The sequence below is a fragment of the Antrostomus carolinensis genome, unplaced genomic scaffold (genome assembly GCF_000700745.2).
Source record: "Antrostomus carolinensis isolate BGI_N321 unplaced genomic scaffold, ASM70074v2 scaffold15157, whole genome shotgun sequence".
In the NCBI taxonomy this organism is placed as follows: domain Eukaryota; kingdom Metazoa; phylum Chordata; class Aves; order Caprimulgiformes; family Caprimulgidae; genus Antrostomus; species Antrostomus carolinensis.
Genome location: NW_010326733.1, coordinates 16,113 through 39,425, shown reverse-complemented (window position 1 = coordinate 39,425; position 23,313 = coordinate 16,113). Strand labels below are relative to the sequence as shown.

General features: G+C 39.5%; 1 protein-coding gene across 1 annotated transcript in view; it reads left to right on the top strand.

Moving 5' to 3' along the window:
- Positions 1-23,313, top strand: part of IGF2BP3 (insulin like growth factor 2 mRNA binding protein 3) — a 43,588-nt gene that overhangs the window by 15,204 nt on the left and 5,071 nt on the right. Inside the window, exons 7-9 of the mRNA XM_010171690.2 lie at positions 1,229-1,360; positions 17,428-17,547; positions 21,627-21,701. Of these exons, the coding sequence (XP_010169992.2) occupies positions 1,229-1,360; positions 17,428-17,547; positions 21,627-21,701 (327 nt within the window). The remainder of the gene's footprint in view (positions 1-1,228; positions 1,361-17,427; positions 17,548-21,626; positions 21,702-23,313) is intronic.

Genomic DNA, 23,313 nt, shown 5'->3' with positions numbered 1-23,313 from the left:
TTGATATAGATGATAAAGGTGTTTAGTTATTCAGAGATGATTGGTGATTATATAATAAAAACACACCTCATTAGTTTGCCAAAGTATTAGTAATGCATATTGAGAAATTATTGAGATGCTTTATAAGCTATGAAGAGGATTTTTTGTGTGTATCTAAACTTTATGGTCTAGAACCAGACTGAAAATATTTTTTCAGTTTACAGTAGTCTCTGATTTTCTAGAAATGGCTGCTAGAAATGGTTTTCCCTGCTGGGTGGAGAAAATATTCTCCCAGCTTTTCCCCTCCTTTCCATACTGTAAGCAAATTGCAGGACACAAACTGCACGTGAGGACACAGTAAAGTGTTTTAAGGTGGCACATTTTTGCTTCATATAGCGAGCAGGAACATGAGGTGAGCTTGAGGCTACTCTGCTGTTCGGTAAAGGTGTTGTAGGCAGAAAACTGCCTCTGCTACTGGATGGATTTCAAGCTTAGTTTGTAGTGATTATTGGGGTAGGTTTTTAGTTGGTGAAGCTTTTTGGGTTTTTTTGGTGTCTCTTGATGGCTTGAGATGGTGTCTGTCTCTTATCTGAGGTATTTCTAAAGCATAGTTATATTACTGGGCAATAATCTGGAAAAGTGAAAAAGAGTACTGACAAGTTTTGTCTCTTGGACAACAAATGCTTCCTACCACATGGTGCTGTCAGTTTTCTCAGGTGTGGCCAAGGGACATGCAGCTTCATAGTTGGTACTTTCCCAGAAAATGCTGTGGGTATCTTCATCTTTTGGAAGTCATGGGAGGGAAAGGATATGGGATTATAGTGTGGCATATACCCCTAGTGTATGAAAAGTCAGGGCTTGTGCATGGGCTTTCCCTGATTCTACAGGGCTATCTTTTTAATGTAAAGCAAAAAATATTATATTATTTCTCCGATAACTGTTTACTCCAAAAGTAAATTATACTGTTGCCCAAACTTTTTGCTGTAAAGTTTGTCATATGTTTCACTGATTAAGTTGTAACAAGTGATTCCCAGCTGCCTTTCCTTTAACATGTTTTTAATGTTATTGAGCTGTTCATATGTCTGGCAAATAGGTTTGAAGCAGAGTCCTCAGGGTAATGGAGATCATAATTTTTTTAAAATAACATACTGACATCTTCTGAAAAGGTTAATAGCCTATGCCAACTAGGATTTTGATTAAAGTTAATAACCAGGATTGTAAATCTTAAATAACTCTTCTGCCATTGCAGCTTCAAGCACATTTAATTCCTGGATTAAATCTGAATGCCTTGGGTCTGTTCCCACCTTCTTCTTCAGGAATACCACCTCCCGCAGTGAGTGTTGCCTCTGCTGCTGCTGCTGCTTCATATCCACCATTTGGGGTAAGGGAAATACCTGGTTTTGGATGGTTAATGAATGGTGATGATAATCTGTACAATGCTGCTGTTCAAAACTAATATTTTCAGTTTTTTTGACAAATTACCTCAAAGATCTGGGAACAGTGTTTCAGTAGCTGAACTGTTCTGACAGTTTTCTCAATGTTGTCTGTCTTCCTGCTTTGCACATTGGAAATATTTTATGTGGCTGCGGTTGGGAAAAGGCATTCATTGGTCATTCAGTGAAATGCTCAATCAAAACAGAAAATTGTGTTTCTTAGAAAAGTTAGATCCTATTCTCCAGAGATCTTGAATTCTTACAGAAATAAATCTCACATAAAATGTAATTAAAAAATTGATGGAATTTGCAATTAGTAATGTTAGTCTGCAGTTGTATTCCTGTTGATACGGAAGTTAAAAAAAAAAATCTAAAGCTAAAATCTTTCTTTGAATGTGGTAGTTTCATAAATGTACAAGCCCAGTTGGAATGGAGTATTGCTAAATATATAGGATTTAATTACATAGATTAATCTCCAGAAAGCTGTGATTTACTTGCCATATTGCTGTCTAAGAAATACATGAAAAAGTTCAATAGAATCTTATTCAAATCCAGTGCTGATTCGTAAGCATAAATGAGGTCTTTTGCTATGGAACAGAAGATAACTTGTTGTATCAGAAAGCTCCATAGTCTTTCTGGAAAGAGACTGTGCTCTGCTAGTCAAAAAAAGACAAGTTCATTACACAGAGAAGGTGATTTTTCATCTCTCTTCCCTGTTTCTAATGGTGGTTGTTAGCAACTCAAGGGAAGATGAATTTTCAAAATGAACTCTAACAAGTGGATGACAGAGCTTTACAAACTCTGATGTGGCTGACTGTGCCCTCTTTGCTCAACAGTAATATCTAGAGAGTTGAGTCTGAGACTCTTCATGAACTGGAAAAGTGAAAATGCAGCACACCCACTGAACTTTATCAAATAACTCAAGTGGTTCTATATATATTGCACTAAAGGGAAGTTGTTGCCTAAATATTTTTCCCAGAGGAAGAGGCCAAGAAAATGTCACTGCAAGGAACAGGAAAAATTCCACACTTGGAGCATTGTTTGTGGGAATGAACAACTTGGGTGTTACGAATGTATAATAAACTGTATTGAGTATAATAATGGCTTTATCAGAAAAAAAGTTCTCCAATGAAAACTACAAAGGAAATAATGTTTATACTTGGTTATTTTACTGCTAATAGCAGTGCCTCTGTGACAAATTCTCTCTCCTCCCACATTCCCTCTGCACTTTGATTAGAGTGGCAGACTAAATGGAGGGAAAAAAATACAGGTTTCTACTTTTTGTTGTATAAAGTGCCATCTGGGGTAATGGATTGCCTCAATTTATTTCTTCTTTTTTAAGAGAAACTAGAAGTGATTTGTTAACAGTATATATCTTTACTTTAGTGGTATGAAAAGTGTAGCTTTGTCTTTGTTTTTACCCCAGATTTGCAAACTATTTTGCTATTCTTGAGATTCACACTGTAAGCCTACAGTTCCGTTCCTCACTTGGTCTACTTTAAATTCTTTCCTGCTTTTTCCTTTTGGCATGGTTCTTTCTTGCTTTTGCTTTAAATAAGCACCTCAACAGTGTTGAATTTGGGGATTTCAATCTTATTAATATCTGTCCCTCTGTTGCTAGTGCACCTTTCTCCACTTCAGATGCACATCTTTTGGCCTGCTAGGATCAGTGGCAGTTTCCAGATTTCTGTGAATAGGGCTGTGGCAACATCTGGAAAAAGGCATCAAGACACAAGTGTCATTGTGTCAGTGTGGGAATTTTGCAGCTGGAAGGGCCACACTGTCTGAACTATCTCTTGCTCTTGTTCGTGCTGTTTGCTCAGTTCTCTGAATAAGCTCTTGTTCCAGATGGTCTAGGTGTTTGACAAGCTAACACGTAAAAAGAAGATATAAACTCACAGATTCAGAGGATAAACTCTGATGGCTTTTATGGAGGTTGGGGGTGGTACTAAGACAGCCCCTGAACCTGAAACCAAGGGCTTCTGAAACAAATGTATGAACAACTGAAGCTATCTCAGCTTTTCTTACCTACGTGTGACCTTATCTGGAAAAGAGCAGGTGGTTCTGTGGGCTTCAGGCAAGAAAGCCCCTTGGATTACTTGGAGTACCTGTCCTTCTCTGGAGAGAGGAAAACAAGGGAAAGTATGACTTTCCCTCTTAATGGATACAGTGTTCCAGAAAACAAAGCTTCCATTTTTAATTTTTTTTTTAAATTTATTGGACAAAGGCTTTTAAATCTTGTTTGTGCATGAAGTTAATTTCTGTAATTTGAGTTTTACTCCTTTACTTTAATTTTATTTTATCTCTAGTAGGACAATCTTTAAGATACTGATTAAATAGGGTATTGGGGCATGTAGAAGTAGAAAGAGCAAAAGAAAAGGGATGGCTATATTTTGAAAAAGAAATGGAAACAAGTTGAAAGGCTAAAGACAACCACAGAGGGGGATGTAGGAGACCTTATAAGGGATCTAAAAAATAAAATAAAAATAGAATCATAGAATGGCATGGGTTGGAAGGGACCTTAAAGATCATCTAGTTCCAACTCCCCCTGCCATCAGCAGGGACACCTTCTACTAGACCAGGTTGCTCAAAGCCTCATCCAACCTGGCCTTGAACACTTCCAGGGAGGGGGGAAAAATATCTGTGTGAGTAAGAGGTTTCAGGGAAATAAAGTCTTACAAGAAGCATTAATGAAGAAATTGGGAGGCTTTATGTACATTTACTTATAAGCTATTTGTTATTAAGTTCCTTCTTTTGGCAAAAGCCTCTGGGCAACCCAACTCCCTTTACCTTGTTTTGAGTGGATATCCTTGTATGCTTGGGAGTACTGGTTAGCTGGCATTGAGGGTACCCCTTCAGGCAGCTGAAAGTCCTTTCTGAAAACTCTGCTGGCATCAGGGTGTACGAAGTGTATCCTGCTGCTGTCTTGCTTATTTTCGTCAGTGCAAATTTTGCATTCTGCTCAGCGCTGGGCATGGGTGGCTCTTCCCTATCTCCTGTTTACTTGATTGAGCAAGGCGTGTTCCTCAGCAATTTCAGCTACACCATCATCAGGAGCCTTTTGGCATCTAATGTCATTGAAGTCTTTTTGTGAATGTGTGCTTACAAACCACATAGTGAGCCTTGGGACCCCACTGTGATGTCCTGAGGGTTATGAAGCTTTTGTTTGAGTATCTTTGAATGTATGGAACTTTTCTTCACCTTGTGGGGGAGGACTCAGAAGTGGCTCTCCCTTGCGCTAGAAGAAATAGGTGGCTGAGCTTTGGGTATTTGCAGAAGAGTTACCATATGAAGTTAATCCTTCATATGTACTATTTTCTAGTGACAAGGTGTTGCTATAACCTCGTGTAGGACTTGACCCTAAAGAAACTAAGGTGTTATCTTAATTATTGAAACAAGCACCCATCACATTCCTGATGCTACTTTTTCATATGGGTGGAAAGAGAAAAACCTGCATAGTAAACAGAGCTAGGATTTTGTTATCTTGACAGAGCTTAAAGTGACAGGTCTGAACTCCCATATGTACAGGTGTAGCCAAGTATTCCTAAAACTGAGTATTCAGGGGTTTGGGGCTGAGAAATTTGATGGGTTTAGCTGTGTTAACATGGCCTGTAAGATGCTTCATCCTTTCCTTCATTCAGAAGCTTACAGCACATTTGACAAGAGCATAAACACTGTTCTCCAGCTACTTCAGGAACAGTCCAGTGTCACAAATTTAGGAGATGGCGATGTTACCAAACAGTGATTTGCATTTAGCTCCTTAGACTGGTTCGTGTTCAGGAGAGCAGTTTCCATGTGACTGAGGTACTTCATTCTTTATGGTCCGTATACACCAGTGTGAACCATTGCAGGGAATATCAAAGTCTTATTGCATAGAGCCTCATCTAATTTAATCTGATGGGATGCAGTTTCTGTCTCATTATGAAGCTGCTTTGCCTGTTGTTCTGGCAGTAGAGTCCATACAGGAAGGCACAGATTCTCCTTGATATCTGTCTTTTTACAGATACAAACATGCATGTGCACACGTCTGCTGCATGTGGCTGCATCAGTCTGACCACCACATCTAGTGCAGGATAACTTCTTTTTTTTTATATATATTTACCTATCACTAGCAATAATTATTAATATAGCAACTGTATAATTTATTTGCAAAGTCCAAGCTCTGTTTGCCTGTTTAAAATGCTCATTTTGTGTAATCATTTAAAAGGGATGCAATGGAATTGCATATTGCATTTCAATTCCAAATTTTCCTGTCTCTCTTTGCAAAAATCCAATGTCCATACGCTTTTCTCTGTCCTCCTAAAAGGCAAGTAAATCGGAACATGTGGGAATTACTGAAATGTTTTAAGGTTTGAGGAAGAAGCAGGACTTAAGAAACATCTTGGTTAAGAATATTAAGAGTTAAAAATTCTTGTTACTGTCAAGTGGGCATGATTTTACTCTTATAATCCTGGTTATATGATAAAACTTTTTATGAATGTGTGCACTTGTGTCACCATACTAAGGACCAGTAGCCTTTCTGCACCTATTTGTAGCTGATGTCTTGTCCAACTGCTTTTGGGTCTGGAGTACCATCACTTTGTTTACCCTTAAATCTTTCTCTTTAACTCTACACTTAAATGTGTGTGTGTGTGTTGCAGTTCTGGAACAACTGAGAATAGTTTAACTAGTTTGCCCACTGTCACTCGTAAGGAATGTCATGAGCTGAGCACCTGAGCAAAGAATTGCAATTTGTACGGGTAAGACAGTAAGATTCTGCAAAAGTGAATACACATCAGGCTTATGTTTTCCAGAAGACATGTTACCACAAAAAATGTTTTAAAAAGTATCCCAGCCAAACTGCTTCAGATATAGTTATACTGCTTAAAGGTGTTTTGCTTAAGTTGTTACTTCTGTCTTCTGGACTTTGGGGAGAATATGCACATGCTTGTCTCAAGAATAAAAGTTTGTTCTCCTGCAATGCTGAAGATTTTAAAGCCCCAAACAAACAAGAATTAATTTTCTTAGAGTTCAACGGTGTACAGTCACGCAATTAAATACATTTGGCCCACCTATTGGGGTTAAGCAGGTTGCAGCCTTCCTTTTATCACTGAAACTTTGCATGTTTAATTTAACATCTGACTACATTTGTTCTGTAGCCTTTGGGTCTGAAAGTTGGCATCCCAGGGGTGTGGAGGAAGCAGTGCTAACCTGTAGAGGGTTCATCCTGCTCTTGAATGTCCTGAAACAGGGTGGTAGAATTAATTCTCCTGTTAAAGGGCCCCTGCTTGTCACATGGCAGATGTACTGGAACATATAGGCAGTTGAGAAGTAGGCAGCTTTCCTTCACAAGGATTTGACACCAGCTGCTCTTCTGCATCTCTAAGGTGTCCTGTAAGAGACAGCTGAATGTCTGTTGTATGAAAGGTAGCTAAGGTGAAGAGATGCTCCTCTGCTTGCAGTAGGGCTGCTTGCTCTACTGGTCTTTTTGCACACCTGTTATAGCTTCTTGAAGCTCTACCCTCAAAATGCACTCTCACTTTCCTTTAGCCTCACAGTTAATTTTCAGGTCATGTGATATGCATAGAGGCTTCTAGGAAGAAAAAAGGTAGTTTCCTACAGTTAACAAAGTGACAAAATCAAACCACCTTTTTCTGATGACAAAAATGTGTTGAACAGCTAGGCTGATATGTTGCACTCCTTTATTCTTTTTTGCCATCTCTTGAAGTTTTTTGTTGCAGATAAGGAACATGCCAATGCAAAACTCTCTTTAGAAGATGATGTGGTCAAGAGAGATATTCCTTCTTTATTCTCCAGTAATTTTCTTAAATAGTAATAGTAAAGAGATCTTATATATCACATAGATGTGAGAGAAGAAATAACTGTATTGTGCTTTTGGCATGAAAGCAAAGTAATTTAAAATGAAAAATTAATTCATTGAGGGCCTTCATTTGATGCCCTGAACATAGATGAGAGACAAGGAAGAGGAAAAACTGTCCTATGTTTCCAGGTACTTTGACTCTTACCTGCTGGAGTTAGGCTCCTTTGGATGTCTGGGTTTGATAGGATTAGCTCGTACAACTGTTACATCTAAACTACCCAGGGGTAATAATGTACGTACATCTATAATGTGTGTACTTGTAAGTGGCTTTGCCCTAATTTGGCGAGCTTGTTAAGCAGTAGATGATTTTTTGAGGAGCTGTCCTACAGCCAAAAGAGGATGTGGTTTTGCAGGATGAAGAAGGATTTGACAATGTTTTTACAAAATGGCTTTATATCAATGAAATGAAAACCATGCATGTGCAGAGCACATAGTCTTGAGGAGGGCACTATAGGACAACAACATTGTCTGAAAAAAACCACTACCAGTTAGACTTCTTTGAATATTGTAACCTCAGGGTGTTTAATACACCTTTCCTTCTGCTTAGTTTCTTAAGTTCATTAATGATGCATTTTTAACAACTAAGAAATTTGCTCCATGGTGCATAACACTGTGGGATTGTTCTGCTCTGTGGAGAAAATGGTTGGTCCTCCCACTACCTTGAAGTCTTCTGCTCCTACCATGCTGTGTTGGCAGGAACCCATGTCCAGAGTAATCAGAAACTATTCTGCCTCTGGAGATGGACTGGCCCCCAGTGAGGGAAGCAAAAATGCAATTGGCACCATATGATGTATAAAGACTTGGCAAGCTGACAGTTGGTATTTTTTCTGAAGTGTTGAAATCTCTAGTTATTCTTAATAGCTCTTTTTACAGTTCTGAGGTTGTCATAGTGCAAATAGCATCACTCACTAACTAGTAACGCGCACTTTTAAAACTAAAAATGGCTTCTTCCTCACTGCAGGTTTGAATACTTGTAATTATATTTGTAGTTCCTTGGGACAAGAGGTAAGAATTTGTTTGTCCCCTGATCCCAGATTCTTATTGTGGGAAGAAGATTTAATTGGTGTTCCCTTGAACATGTCAGACTCCCAAGCTCTAAGTACCAGGCTCAGCATCTTCTGAATGTTAAACTAAATGGGAAATTTAATTCCTTAAGGTGTCAAATAATATTTTATTACTAGAGTGTGCTGAATTCCTTCAGGCCAGAAACAAAAATAGGTCAAGTCCTCATTCTGGTGTAGCTGGCTCCGTCTCTGGTTTGTTTGTTAAACATGGTGGAAAAGTGACCTCTCTGTGTTTTCACAACCTGTTTTTCATGCAGCTGCCAAGGAAACTGAGAGCAGTATCTTTGTAAACCAGAGCTGATGAGTACCAATATCTTTCAAAGCCACAGATTTCATGGGCAACTTCCAGGAGTCTGGAGGACCCATGTGGCTGGTGTGTCACAGCCACGATTTTTGAAGTGGAAGTGTTTCTATACATAAGCACTCTGTTTTGGTGGTCGCACAGTGTTGCAACACTAAATACCTATGTTTTCTGCTTGTGAATGACCAGCAAAATTCCTGCTTATGTAGTTTCACAATCTGTTCCTTATGTTGATTTCTGCTTTTGGCTGTCTATTCAGAATAAAAGGTGGCAGATTGCTTTTTTTGGCATTGTGACCAATCAGATTTTGCAAAAACAAAAAGTTCATGCCATGTTCAGAAATATGTCAGACCTGTTCCTGCTTGTGAAATGCCTTATAACCAGCCTGCCAGAAAATGTTCTTTCTCTGCTTCTGTGATTTCTACCCCCTCGTTCCTTGCTAAGTATTCATGTTGGAAGTACTTCTGATAGGTGTGGTCCTGTTAGTGACTTCTAGTAGTCTGAGGAGATCCCTGTGGCTTGCCAGGTAGATGATGATGGTGATGAAAAGTACTGAAGTTGAGAGCCAAGAAGTGGAGTGAGTAGTACTGAGATTATTTTAGTAGCATCTCATTTAAGGTACTGACCATTGTAAAATAACCAGCTGTGTTTGAGTTTCAGGTGTTGAAATGCAGTAGTCCTCAAATTGGAAATGCAGACACGGGTTACTGCCCAGGTTTTCAACCAAGAGGAGAGGACCAGCTCAGCTTGCTGGACAGAGAGCTCCTACCTGCATGGTGTACTGCCTGAGTATCCAGGACTGACATGGGGGAGAGGTAGAGCTGTATGGCCTTGCTGTGGTCTGATTGCCTCTGAAAGGGTCATGCTCTTGGTTCATGACATGAGTGTTTCTTAAATGATGCAGCAGTAATGCTGGCAGGATAAGGGGGAGCCAGCTCTAGCTCTGCCCTGAACACTGCAGGGTGCCAGCCCAGAGACCCAGATGGTGGAGGGGTCTGGTTTGGTGAGCTCCTGGCCACAATGGGAGAAGGTTGCTGCAAGGATAATGTTGAAGCTGCTGTAGGGGAGTTCCTCGTTGTCACTGCTCCCACTTCTCACATCAGTCTGGGGTTCATGTGAAGATGAAGCCCTGGGTAGATGGTGGCAGTACAATTTGTGCATGGGAAAATGAATGTTGCTTCAGGGTGTTCAGAGCAAAGTTCAAAATACACATTGCTGCTTTTAAATTGTTTTGCTATGTCTTGACTGACTGAATTCAGCAGTGAAGAACTCTGTTACCTTCTGAGTGTAATCCTGGCTTTTCAAGTAGTTAATACAAGAGAAGGTTTTAGACTTGTAGCATGGGCTTGTGTCTGTTCTAAATAAATGTGAAAAGCTAGGAGGGTGGGGAGAGCTCAGGCTTCAGTTTGTTAACCCACACTGGCAGTTTGTTAACCCACTTTAGCTGATATGCTAGATGGTGACCCAAGGATGCAAGGATGTTGTAAACTGTGGATGACATCTATGAAGACTTTAAATAAGTATTCCTTAATGAGCCTCTTGTTTCCAATGAAGTCTTAAACTTTTAGCATTAGTATTGGAAAATGAATACACTAGGATTTCTTTCATTGGTATTGAAAGCTTATTTTTTATTAATGCATTGAATCCTACTGGAATGTCTTCAAGGATACTTGGCTTAATGCTGGTTTCCTCTTGCTGCAAGTTTTTATTACTAAATAAATAAGAGCATTTAGTATAGCTGTAGGCCAGTATAATTCTTCATGGTGCATTGCAAAAACGTGGTTTAAATTTTGGCTTTGGGTGTGGTAGAGAGTTTGAATAAAACTGTACCTCACTTCCTGACAAAGCTTAGGGTATTCTGAAGACCAAGTGAGTCACTTGTAAATCTGCCTGGCCTTGGTGGTGATGATCATGGCAGTTGGGAAGTGGAAGAATGGCAAAAGATAACTTTTTAATGCAGTCATCTACTGGTTGCATTTTTACTTTACAAAGTGGATTTGTTTACTATTTAAGAACAAAAAGCCACCAATAACCCACTAGGCTACATAGTAGCCAAACATTGAGCTGAGACTGTTCCATGCAGTCTTAAAATAGTTCTTAATTATTTCCCTCACAGATAAAAAAACTGATGTTGGCTAGAAATGGATAACATGACTTTGTAACTTAAAATAAACATTTCGCCCTAAGGTAATTCATTTACAACACACTTAAAGTCAATAAAAACATATACTGGAGATGCACAATGGATTTAGAAACCAGCAAAGATCTGATTCTGCTCCCATTAGTGTCTGGCACAAAATCCTATTTATTTCAGTCAGGACAATATTTTTAAAGATTTACAACCTTATCCCAAGTGTTGCCATGGATTTACCAGCCACGTGCATTTTTAGGGAGCAAGGGGTCTATGGAGACACTTAAAAACTTGACCAGAAAAAAAGTTGTACTGTTGGCAGGCTTGCAGAAAGAGACTGAGATTAATGCTCAAGTTAACACTAGGGACGTAAATAACAAACATGTCCCCTTACTAACCCTGCAATGGGTGGGATCACATTCTCATACTGACTGAGGGAGCTGTGGGCTGACCTAGCAGCAGCATCAGCCAAAAGCAAGAGAGGGAGGTTCACCTTGTGGAAGAACAGAGGCAAAACTTCTCCCTTTTTGTTGTTGTTGCTTAGGGTTTGTGTATGTGTGTTGGATTTTGGGTGGTTTTTGTTTGGGTTTGGCTTTTCTTTTTTAAATAATCCTTAAATACCATTACCCAGATACAACATTCAGTCCTCTGGCTCTGTGGTTTGGGTCCTACTATTTTACCTACCACCATCTATCTGAAGAATCGTAGCTTTATTTTTCTGAGTTTTCATCTTTGCCTGGCTATGCTTTGGCTGTTATACAAGTACGAGCTGAGGAGGAATGCTTTTTCTTCTGATGATCTATCAAGTAACAGAAAAGCTCTCCTTCTTGTGTGTGATTTTGGGCAGTTTGTAGGACTGATGCACCAGGCCTTGGCAGAAGAAATGTTACAGTAAGCTTATCTCAAGGGCAGCCTGTTGGGCTCTACAGATCTTTCAAACTCTGCAAGCAAGGGTTGCAGAAAAAAGAGTGTATCTGTCAATTTTCTTGGCTCAGAGTCCTCAGCTTCTAGCTCTGGTGTGGAGCGGTAGCCCTCATGCTAAAGGGCATCAGGGCAGTATCTCAAGGAAGTGAAGAGCCTTATCCAATCTGAGGCTTTGGAAACTAAGAAATGACTGCTCTGCTAAGCCAGTTTGCTAAGGGTAAACTGTAATGTGGTAGGGATGACAGCAGACAAGCAATTCTCCCGAGAAAATCTTCTGTAGGGCTGCAGAGTCTGGTTGGAGTGAAGAGGGACCATCCTGATGGTACCTGCAGTGCAGGGGCTCCAGGTAAGCCCAGTGTAATGGAGAAGCAGTGAAGGGTTACAGGATTTAAGAACAGATTAGGCTGGATCTTGGATGGGAATTTTAAAAGGATTTTAAAAAAAACCCCAACAAACCAAACAAAAAACCCCCAAACAAATAGTTGGTGTGAGCTCTTAGACTAGGGACAGATGGCTGGTCTTCAGGGTCTTGCAGGAGGTGTGGAAGGAGGTGTATCCAAGCTGCTACAGGAAAAAGGCTTGGACTAGTCTTAAAATGTTAGAGCTACTGGTATGCAGAAGCAGTTGCTTAGCTTCATCCAATAGGGTAGATTAATTCACATCTGTGTCAGATCACTGTTTTCAATCATGATTTAAATGAGCAACAGGAAATCTGATTTAAGTTGACTTATCAAGGTTTACATCTGTACTTTAGTTACCTTTCTGAAAGCCTCAGTGTAGTCTGTACCACCACAGCTACCCTTTGCTGACATAGTGAATACATTTTTCTATTTAAACAAGTATGCAATTTACCATTTGCTTTGGTTAATATATTTTTTCCATTTTCTGTTAAAAATGATGAATGGTGCTTTTCTTATTTGCTTGATTAATTTTTTAACTTCTGATTTTCATCAGGCTATATTTGGATGGAAATTGGAATCCAATTAATGAACAAAACCAGTATTTTAAATGGTTTTCACTAGTTAAATGTGCTGGATATAGACAAAAATTCCTTATCAAGCCTGTTTTGTGTTTAAATCATACTGATTTTTGTAGAAACAAAGCAAGTATTATCAGCTGTTTATGAACGGAATTAATTTTTTTTTGATCACCATGGTCTTCAAGACTGTTTCTTAGAACTAAGAAATCTTGGTTTCTGAATCTTGGTTTCTGGAGCTAGCTTTTTTTTTTTTTTTTGCTGGATATAGACAAAAATTCCTTATCAAGCCTGTTTTGTGTTTAAATCATACTGATTTTTGTAGAAACAAAGCAAGTATTATCAGCTGTTTATGAACGGAATTAATTTTTTTTTGATCACCATGGTCTTCAAGACTGTTTCTTAGAACTAAGAAATCTTGGTTTCTGAATCTTGGTTTCTGGAGCTAGCTTTTTTTTTTAAAAAAAAATAATCTTTTAATTCTAAGAAACTAAGTTCTCTGTCTGAGTAAACATCCTGGTGTTGTCTAACTGTGTGCCACAGCTACGTGAGACAAACTTATTTCCTCAAAGCCATGTTCCCCAGTTGTATGCAGGCCTTCTGTCCCACCACGCAGAAGATTATGTAGCTTGCTTTATACTGTTTGAACTTGTTCAGTGTTAAGGTGGACTAGTCCTGAGCCCATCTCACAAGTATTGCTGGGGTAGAAGAGTATCTCTGAGACAGTTACTCACAAGTTAGGGTGAACATATGGACCGTGTGCTTTGGAGAACCTATGTTACTATTTTAATTTTATTTTTTATTTTTTCCTACATTTCTGTCAGTTCCCAAGGCTGGTCTGGTCCTGAACAAACTATTTTCTAATGTGGTGGAAAATAAAGTGAATGGGGAAGAGGGGAAAAATTGCACAGAATTCTCCATGTACAGGACACTTTGCTGTTGTCAAAAATTAGTCTATGACTAATTCCATGACTTAATGAACTTTACAACTTTGGTAATGAATGCACACTAACGTTTACGCTGAAGAGTATTTAAATTTATAACTATACTGTTAAGGCCCTTAAAATTATGAAGTAAAAAAGATTAACTGCAGGATGTTCTCTAGAGTCAATACAGACAGATATTCTCAAAGATATAAATGCACATATGTATTTTAGTTTTATATTTTAAGTATGTGTTTAAGCAAACTTGGCCTTGTTAAGGGAGTGAACATTGAAGATCAGATTCCCCACAGTGAGAAGTTGGTTCCCTAAATATAGTGCTTCTAACATATGTTTAAGATCTAGGAATCTATTTCTGATATAATTAATGCTGTGGAAGTTCCTGGAAAGCTCTATGACTTATGTGGCATGGCATGGGGATGATTAAATTATAGTTGATTTTCTTCCATCCTAAGATCTCCAGAAACATCTGCAAGATTGATGGGTGGTGTAGTCATTGCATTACGTTTTGATGTGTTTCTTTTGGAAGACAGTCTTCCAGTAAATATAAAAGGATTTTAAAATTATTGTGGGTAAGGAGGTGGACAGATAATAAATTGAGCTTGGTGTTATGATACTCTCTTGAAAGTCTTAGCTGGACTTGATTTCTGCCAGAAGAAAAAAGAAAGAGCTGTTGTTTTTGATGTTTATGCTTTAAAACAAATCAAATAGTATGCTTTTTTTGAGTGGTTAAAAATCAGTGTGGATAAAGAAATGGATATAATTCCTCTAAACCCCGCGTGATATTATACTGGACATGAATTTGGTTATACAAATGGGCCAATGTGCTTCTGCAGACAAAAATTTGAAAAATGACAAGGTATAAACTGTTTAGTATCAACAGATTCTCTACTGTTTCTTAATAACCCTATATCACTATTACACAAAAATGGAAGTTTAATGTTCAGGAACCTTACTCACTCACATAAAAATAACAAAAAAAGTCCTTTAGAAAAAAAGAAGTTGAATTGTATCAACAAGTCCAAAATATGAGGAGGGGTGGGGGGCGAGTGCTGTAGCGAGTTGACTGTACTGTTGGAAAGACACGTGTACATCTTCTGCCTTTCATTGCCTTTGCTGCCTGTGTTTCATGTTTAAGGGTGAGGCAGCAGAAAGGAATTTCAGTGGTGAATTGAATCTAGCCAAGAAAGTGGCTGGAAATCAAGCTTTGGGAAGAAGAAGGGAAAACTGCTGCAGGCAGATGGGCAACAGAGGGAAGGCAGGAAATATCTGCAAACAAAAGCGATGAACTTTCATTTGTTTCTCTGGTAGAGAAATGTCTCTGGAGGTAGATTTAGGTAGAAGCTGTGCAAGTTGTTGAAAACTAAGTCAAGTTTCGTGTTTGATTTGTAGCAATGTTATATCAATTAGCTGCAACATTTGTGTGCATTAGCTCAAAGTTTAGCTGGAAGAGGGTGGCTGGATTCGCATATAGGAGAGAACATCTTGGCAGTGGACTTTTGCAGGAGCTGGAGTGTGTGTGGACAATTGAATGTAGGGGTCAAGAAGACAACTGAGCAAGGGATGGCTAAGCTGTCTGCGTGTAGATTGGAAAGAGGTTGCCTCTGCACCCAGTGGGTCCTTGTAACAAAACTGGAAAAAACCAAATTCATGAAGGCATCATGAATTTGTATCCATTTAGAAACAGTTTTCTGAAGTGGTGAGATCAGCCAAGTACCTACAGTAGCATTTCCAAATTACTGGAAATCTTGCTGGATTCACGATGAATATGTAAAAGGACTTTCTGTGAGTACACTCAGGATGTTTGTAATAATAAGAGGAGAAAATGAGTAATCTTCTGGAAAGCGGTTTAACATATATACTGAAGTGACTGGTATCTTTCATTACAACTATGTAGTTTCAGGGCGTCGTTTTGAGATCGTTTTAAACTGATCTGTAGGCAGATTAAAAGGGTTGTTCCCACCTTTTCCCATGCCCTGACCTAATTGTTATGGCTTCCTTGCTTGTTCCAGGCCTGCTGCTTGTGTGGCACTCTGGTTACTTGGATCAGGGAGCCACTGCCTGCATTAAAAATCCGCTGGAGCTGCAATCCTGCTGGCCACAAAGCACAGGGGGCGGTGGGGAAGCTAGGTGTGGAGGGCTGCAACCTGTGCCCAGGCAAGATGTGGGCTTAAACTAGCATAAACTGACTTTAAATCTTGATGCCTTGTACGTGTGAATACGCAGGGTAAATTGTGCAACTTGCAATCACCTAAAGCGACTGGCAGAATGTGTTTCTATTCTCGATATCCTATTTCTGGTTTTCTTCACCTGGTACATGGAGCTGTGCCTGGAATTTGTTTCCCCTGAGGTTACAGTTGACTTGTATTTACCAAAATAAAGTGGTAAAACTTGGAAACAAACATTTTGTTCTGATTTGTTTACAGTTAATGCCCTGGGACTGTGCTTCCCCTTGAAAGAAGTTACTGAAAATTAAAAATAAGTGGAGATAACCTTTTTCTTTTTTTTTTTTTTGGGGGGGGGGGGGGGGGGGGGATTGCAGCTGCTTTTTTCTTTGTATTGCATATAACATCTTTTTCTGAAAATATCCCAGAAAAAGCTGCTTTGGTGAGGTTCTGTATGTTGGCCTGTATCCCAACCAAAACATACAAGAGAGCAAAGCTAAATGAGCATGGTTGGTCCCTTGTGCTCTGCTCACTCGTGCTTGGGCTGGTCTGCATGGTGGGTACTGAGAGTGAGGATGAGGATGGCTGCATTGTATTCAGATACCTCTATGGGGAAAAGGCCTTGTTGATTTTTCTCTTGCTGAGGATGAACAAAACAAATTTTGAAAATAATAAGAGGCCTGCATAGAGAAATAAATGCTTTAAAAGAAAGGAGGTCTTAAATACCTCCTAGTTCAAAGACAAGACTTGCATGAAATACTTTTGAGAAGTGACCCTGATGTAAGTGGGTGGATTAATGGTATGGCAGTGTAATGGGTACTCAGTGGTGCTCTGTTAGTCCGAGATGAGCTCTTCTGAGGCTAGTAAAGTAGTTATGGTTTATCGTGTCCTATGTAACCCTGCGGTTTGACCATCGCTATGCAGCACAGAGAGGATCTCAAGTGTTACATTGTGCTCTCTATCCATGAGGTGTCTGAAAACAATAGGAAACTGCAGTGGTGCCCGATATCCAGTGGGCACAATGTTAGGGTCCTCTCACTTTTAAAAACACCTAATCTAGTGTTTAATTTACTAGCCTGCTTGAGGCCTGCTGCCAAGGCTCCAACTGTTGCATAATGTTACACAGGAGGAATCGCTGGCAGTTTTCAAGCTGGCTATCATTCCCAATCACTCCCACACAAAGGAAATTGTAACATACATGTAATTCTGAGGCTTTTTGTGCTGCTCTCAGCACAATCTAAAACTAAAAAAATAACTAGGAAAACTAGAAAGAGTTTGCCTGCTCAGGCTGTAGCCCCTCCACTTGTAGCAGCCTAATCTGCAGAGTCCTGCACGTGGAAGAGCATCTAGACAGTGACAGGTAAGAATGAAAGCCTCGTGAAGAAGGAACACCTTGATCGTTTTTTAAAAATATACACATTAAAATTGCAACTATTTTATAAAAGATGAAAGAATCCTCTTTTGGCTCAAACCATTCATGTTCTGTGAATTTCATGATTTCCAGAAAAAGCCAAACTCTTAATATGCAGACATCACAGGGCATCCTAAGATTTCCCCTTTATTTCCATGCATGCCTGTTCCCTACCCGTTTTCCTGTCAGTCTGATTTGTAATGTTCAAAAACATTCACTGCATATTTCCTTCTTCCCCACAGCAACAGCCCGAGTCTGAGACTGTTCATCTGTTCATCCCAGCCTTGGCAGTTGGAGCTATTATTGGCAAGCAGGGACAGCACATCAAACAACTTTCTCGTTTTGCAGGCGCATCTATTAAGGTATTATTACACTGACTAACTTTCTGTCTATTCTACATGGCACTTTCAGCAAGTCTGCACAAGCTGTGTTTTCGTGAATGTCCTCCCCCACTCTGTGCTTAGGATGTGAAGTGATAAATGGTACATTTGTTTATAAATCATCTTTTAATCTTCCTTGAGACAAGATAATTAGAAGCATGTTTTCAAACGTCTCCTGAGGTGTGAAATATAAGCTGCAAAGAAAACTACTTTGGTGGTCTCAATTTCTTAGAAACAGACTTAAGTCTTAATGATGCAGTGCTTAAAGGCTTTCTTCTTGCTTTTGGAAAAGTGAACATGGGTGAGGTAAATTCCCCTTCTAAAAACAGCTGCACAGGTGAAGTCTTCTACTGTTGAGACCGCTCTTGCTCTGTTCCAGATAGATTGGTCTGGACTGTCAGGCTTGGTTGGCTCCATGCTGAAGCAGTGGTGTTTTAAAATCACTCATGTACTCTGAACTCCTGAGAACAGTCTGTGCTTTAACATCATGTTTGCCTCAGTGTGCTGCTTTAACATCCAGCTGTTTGTGTGTTGACCCTCTCAATGTAGCTAAGAACAAAATAGTTTGCAGAAGTTGACCTAATGGAAACTTAAGTTTGCATTTTAGCCACTTTGGTGAAATCTTTGCCTATTCCTTGGCTATGTTATAGAGATTAGTACCAGTTGCAGTTGTAGGAAGGCCTTTGATTTCTGCTACAAATGCCATTGTAAACATAAGCATCTTTTCTAGATGCTGGAGATTTTTTTTGTAAATAGCCAGTTCTGCTATTCTGTGCTACAAAGGTAATGTTTTGGCCTAAATTATATTTAAAAAAACAAAAAATAAACAAAAATAAAAGTGCAGTGTGTAGCTTTGTAATATGTTGTTAGATCGACATTTTACTGCACAGATGAAGCAAACATTTTCTTCTGAGTTCTCTTTTTGCTCAGGAGATGTGGCCTGTTTAGCAAGTGCTATGCAGTAGGGATCTGCTGAAGTTCCAGGCAGTTCAGGAGCAGAGGGGCAGGAGCTTGCTATACTGAGCTGGGTGAAGCCAGTGAGGCTGAGCTTGCCTTGGAAGGTTTTCATCTAAGTGTGCAAAGTAAAATAATTGGGGAACTCTGATGAATGAGTCTTGTGTGTGGTATACTGAATACTGATCCATTTACTGGCCAGTCAACCCACTGGCATGCTGCCCAATTCCATCCTTTATTGAGCAGTACATTAAATGGTTGTTATACTACCCAGACGGTTTGCATTAGTAGAGCACTAATAATCATATTTTTAGGGGGAAAAAATGGAAGAGAAGGAAGTGAGAGGTGTTGATTTTTCTTTATCAAACTTGTGTTGCACGGGGTTATGATGTATCATGTGTATTTTCTCTTTCACTCTCTATTCCCATAGTTTGTATCTAAAGATTAAGTGGTATATGGTAAGTACTGCTAAGTGGAAAGAAATGTGAAATAACCTGGACCTCCAAGAACCCGTCCAAACTAGTTCTTTAGTTGGTCCTTGGAAGACAGTTTAGTGGAAAGGGAGTTTCCCATTTTTCTCATGCAGTTGGCTAACAGTGGCCTCAGGCTTCCTCTACTGGCTGGCACCTCTCTACCCAATGCATTTAACATATTTGTATTAACTGAAATTCGGTTAAAAGTTTGTTAAAGCTCTGGTCTTTTGTTCCTTCAGTAGGAATAAAGTAAAGAATATTTTAGTGGAAATAGGATTAAATCTTAACAGAATTGTACAGGTCCAGGATATGCTAAATTGAGAAGTTGCATGTATGCTCATTAATTAAAATAAAAATGCAACTTCATCTGTAATCTGACCATACAGCATGGAGCATGATTCTGTATGAAAGTGTTAAATATGACTTCTAGTAGTAACTTATTCAAAGCTTCTGAACTTCCCTTGTGTTGACCACCATAACTTTTGAGCAAAATAACAAATCATGAATCATCAAGGAACCTGTGCATTTTAGCTAAGAGATGGAGGGAGTGCTGCCTGAGTTACTTTTAACTTGCCAAACTGTAGTAACTGTGCTTTGTGGAGGAGATAAGTCTTTGTGCATGGCGCTCAGAACTTGTTTGGAGTTGTGTTGCAGACTGTTACACTTGAAAACATTTTACATCTGCATGCATCTGGTTTGTGCTCATGCTGAGCTTTATAGATCTGATGAAAGACTAAATAAACTGCAGATGCACAGGACTTCTGCATAAGACGTGGTGTCCAGCCCGTCACTTCATAGATGTACATGGCTATTGACAAATTCAGGTTATGTTCCTGTGCCAGGGGTCACTGCTTGGTAATGTAGGCTCAGCATGGGGCTCCAGCAGACTGAATTACTTGGCGAAGGGACCAGGCAGAGATTTCTGGGCTGTCTGCTGCCCACTCTGTACTACATTGATGGGACCATTGGGAACCCTTGGCATCTTCTTGGTTACAAATTATTTCCAGAGTAGCCCTTCCTGTCTCTGAGCATTACAGGTTTTGGGTGTATGAAGTTGTCACTTTGTGACTTGGCATATGGAAGACCAGTTGTTTTCTGGTTAGGAATGTATAACTATTTCTAAGAAGGTAAAAAATCACCACTTGGATACTATTTGTCTGCATATAACTTCTCCTTCCAAGAGCCGACAGACAAAATTAACACTGAAGTATCTTAGGTTGTCCTTTCAGACATGGACATGTTAGTTGGTACATGCTTCTTTCACAGCCCTCAGCCATGTTTTACTCCAGCTGTGGAGAATAGGACATTCTCAGATAAAAGCAAAGCAAGAAATGTCCCAGAACACTTAAACATGTGTAAGATGTAACAAAGGTTTGATGGGAAATAATTTTCCTAAAATTTTGATGAAGGCATTGGTGTTCACTAAGAAAACAAGGTGACTGAGAGGCAAACTACAATGTCTATTTTACATAAACAGCAATTAGCAGGCTGAACTCTGTTCAGTCGGCTGCCTCCAAATGTGCCTCGAAATTTTGCCCCTCTAAAACACTTGTGTTCCAAAGAATGAATGGATTTAGTCTGTGCTTGCCCTTACCACAATGTCATGTCTGTATTGCTGTAAAATGAATGTGTACTTTTAGATATAGCCAACTGGAATGCAGAAGTCGTATGAAAAATAAATACGCAAACCAGATAACTATATGTAAAGTCTTCTCCATCTTAGAGTACAATAGGAATAATTACATAAACTTTGGTTAGCAAAATTCTTTAGTGAAAATGATGCATGGTGACTGGTAATTTGTCTGAAATAAACTACAGCTGTTAAATATGAATAACATCCCTATGCCAACAGCTAAGATGAAATCCTGTAGTGTTTTAATATATTGCCCATTCAACAACAGCTATGTAATACTAGATGCAACAATGGAAATGTCAGTTGTGATAAACAAAAGATTCATCCAGAATGTCAGAGGCTAGTTTGAATTATTTAATGCCATTGGAGTGTGAGAACAACACCCACAGAAATCTTACTTTTGTGGCGACATGAACTGCTAAAGACCCTACAGGCGTCTCTGTCTCAGCTCTGGTGGAGCTTAATTTTTATTTGGGTCACACAAATGTCTGTAGATACAAACCCCTTGGAAACTGCGAACTCATTGTTGCAGGAATGTTTTGGATCTGATTAGTTACAACAGTAAAGTGATCTGCTCTCAGGGGGACAGACGCAAACTTTTGCTAATGAGCAAAACTTGTTAGAAAGACTGTTTAAGTTAGTGGATAGGGATAAGAATCTTGGTCTATTAACCATACTTGTCATTTTGAAGGCTACATGTCTTACATCACTCATAGCCACATGAAAATGGCTTGTGGGATTTTGCTATATGTGGATGAGTAGCTATGCCTTTAATTTTCAGAAGTAAATTTGCTTACAGTTTATCCAATTTCTCCACATTTCATTGTAGCTAATTAATGGACTTTAAAGAGAACAAACCCGTCATGACTGAAGTGTAGTGCTGCTGCTGTAACAAATAATTTTTCAATCTGGAACGGAATGTGAGATTGAAATGGGGAGGAGGTGTCTTTAAGCTAGTCCTTCAAAAGACAGCTACCAAAAGCTATATTTATCCATTCCAGATTGCCCCTGCTGAAGGACCAGATGCCAAGCTGAGAATGGTTATCATCACTGGACCTCCAGAAGCTCAGTTCAAGGTACAACACATAAAAACTTGTCAGTCTGTAGTGGCCTTTGGACTGTAAGGGATAACATCAAAAACAAAACATTTGGTTCCAAGCATGGCTTTATTCAGAATTTTAGTAAATACTTAATTTTTCTTTCCTTTTGCTGAAAGGTATCTTATATGAATGCATAAGTAATACAGTACTAACAGAGGCCACATTCTGGTCACCTGAAAACTGCTGGGAGTTTCATGTAAGTTAGAATCAAATCTAGCATGAAAAAATGGACATATTGTATTCCTAATTTTCCCTTTAATCTACAGGCTCAATAGTTCAGTCTTTCTAGCCTGTCTGAATACATGCAACAATTTAGTGTGTTTAATTGAAATAACAAATCTGACAAGATGAGAGACTGAGTCTTCCCAGATTACTCTTGCGTGCCAAATTGAAAATGCTTTTTGGATAGCTCTACAGATAAATGCAAGATTTCTGACTGTATTTCCACCACAACAACAAGGAGATACTCAACCTGATTAACCTATTTGTGTTCAAATTGAGTTCTCAAGTGGCCTTCTGCCTTAAGTTTCAAGGGATAAATCTAGTTACCCCAGAAGGAGTCGACTGTGTTAGGAGTGATGCAGACAGCTCAGTGCAGCAGCCTGGCCTCATCGCAGATGAGGCCCAGAGCAGATAGAAAGTCCTAGCATCATTATCTTGCCTGTTCTAGTTTTTGTCTTTGTGTTTTTACTTCAGGGCATCTTTCAAGAAGGAGGTGCACAAACTTTAGGCATATCTAGAATCAGTTTCATTAATGCCTTTAGGAGTTTTGGAGAAGTATCAGGGCAGATATTTTGCAGTGGTAACAGTGAACTAGATGCATTTGGGATTATTACTGTTACCATATACATTTGAGAAGCTATTGAAGGCAAAGTACAATTTAGAAGCTCTGTCTCCTTTTTGTTTTCTGTGTGTATGTGTGCTTGGCCACACAACATGTTCCACATATGAAGTACTGTATATGAATATCAGTGAATATCAGTGAAATTAACCTCAAGCAGTAGCAGGCTGAAGTAGATTTGGGTGTCCTGTATCCTGACTTTTCGTGTAGGCAAAGGCTTCCTCCTTAAGGTAGGCTTGAAGTCCCACAGAGTTCTTTTGCCAGCTCTCCTCCTCAGCTTGGATCATGCAAGGTGGAAAGTCTCCCTTTTCTGCACCCCCTACATTGGTTAAAACCACGTCAATCAGTCACTTCTCTACACTTGGGCTTCTGCTTGCAAAGAGGGATCAGTGTACTAGCACAGCCAATGCCCCCGAGTATGCTGGTCTTCCGAAGGAGAGAGGTTATCCCTTGGGGCTTTCTCAGCTCCAGTCCTCATAGTCCTTTACTGCTCTTTGAGCAATGCCCTTTTGACTGAGAGGGGTAGAGGCAGAGTTCAGTCCTTTCTTTTATTACCATTGTTAACCCAAAGCATGCCTTACAGTCAGGGCCCAGCCTCATTAATGCTGTCCTTAAGCTCCATTTAAGAAGGGTCTTCTCTATCTTTGAGCATAGGCTATTGCTTGTTAGGCACCAAGAATGTAATCTGGGTGCACAACAATTTGAAGAGGGAATAGCTGCTGCTCAGATGAGTAACCAGCCCTTGGA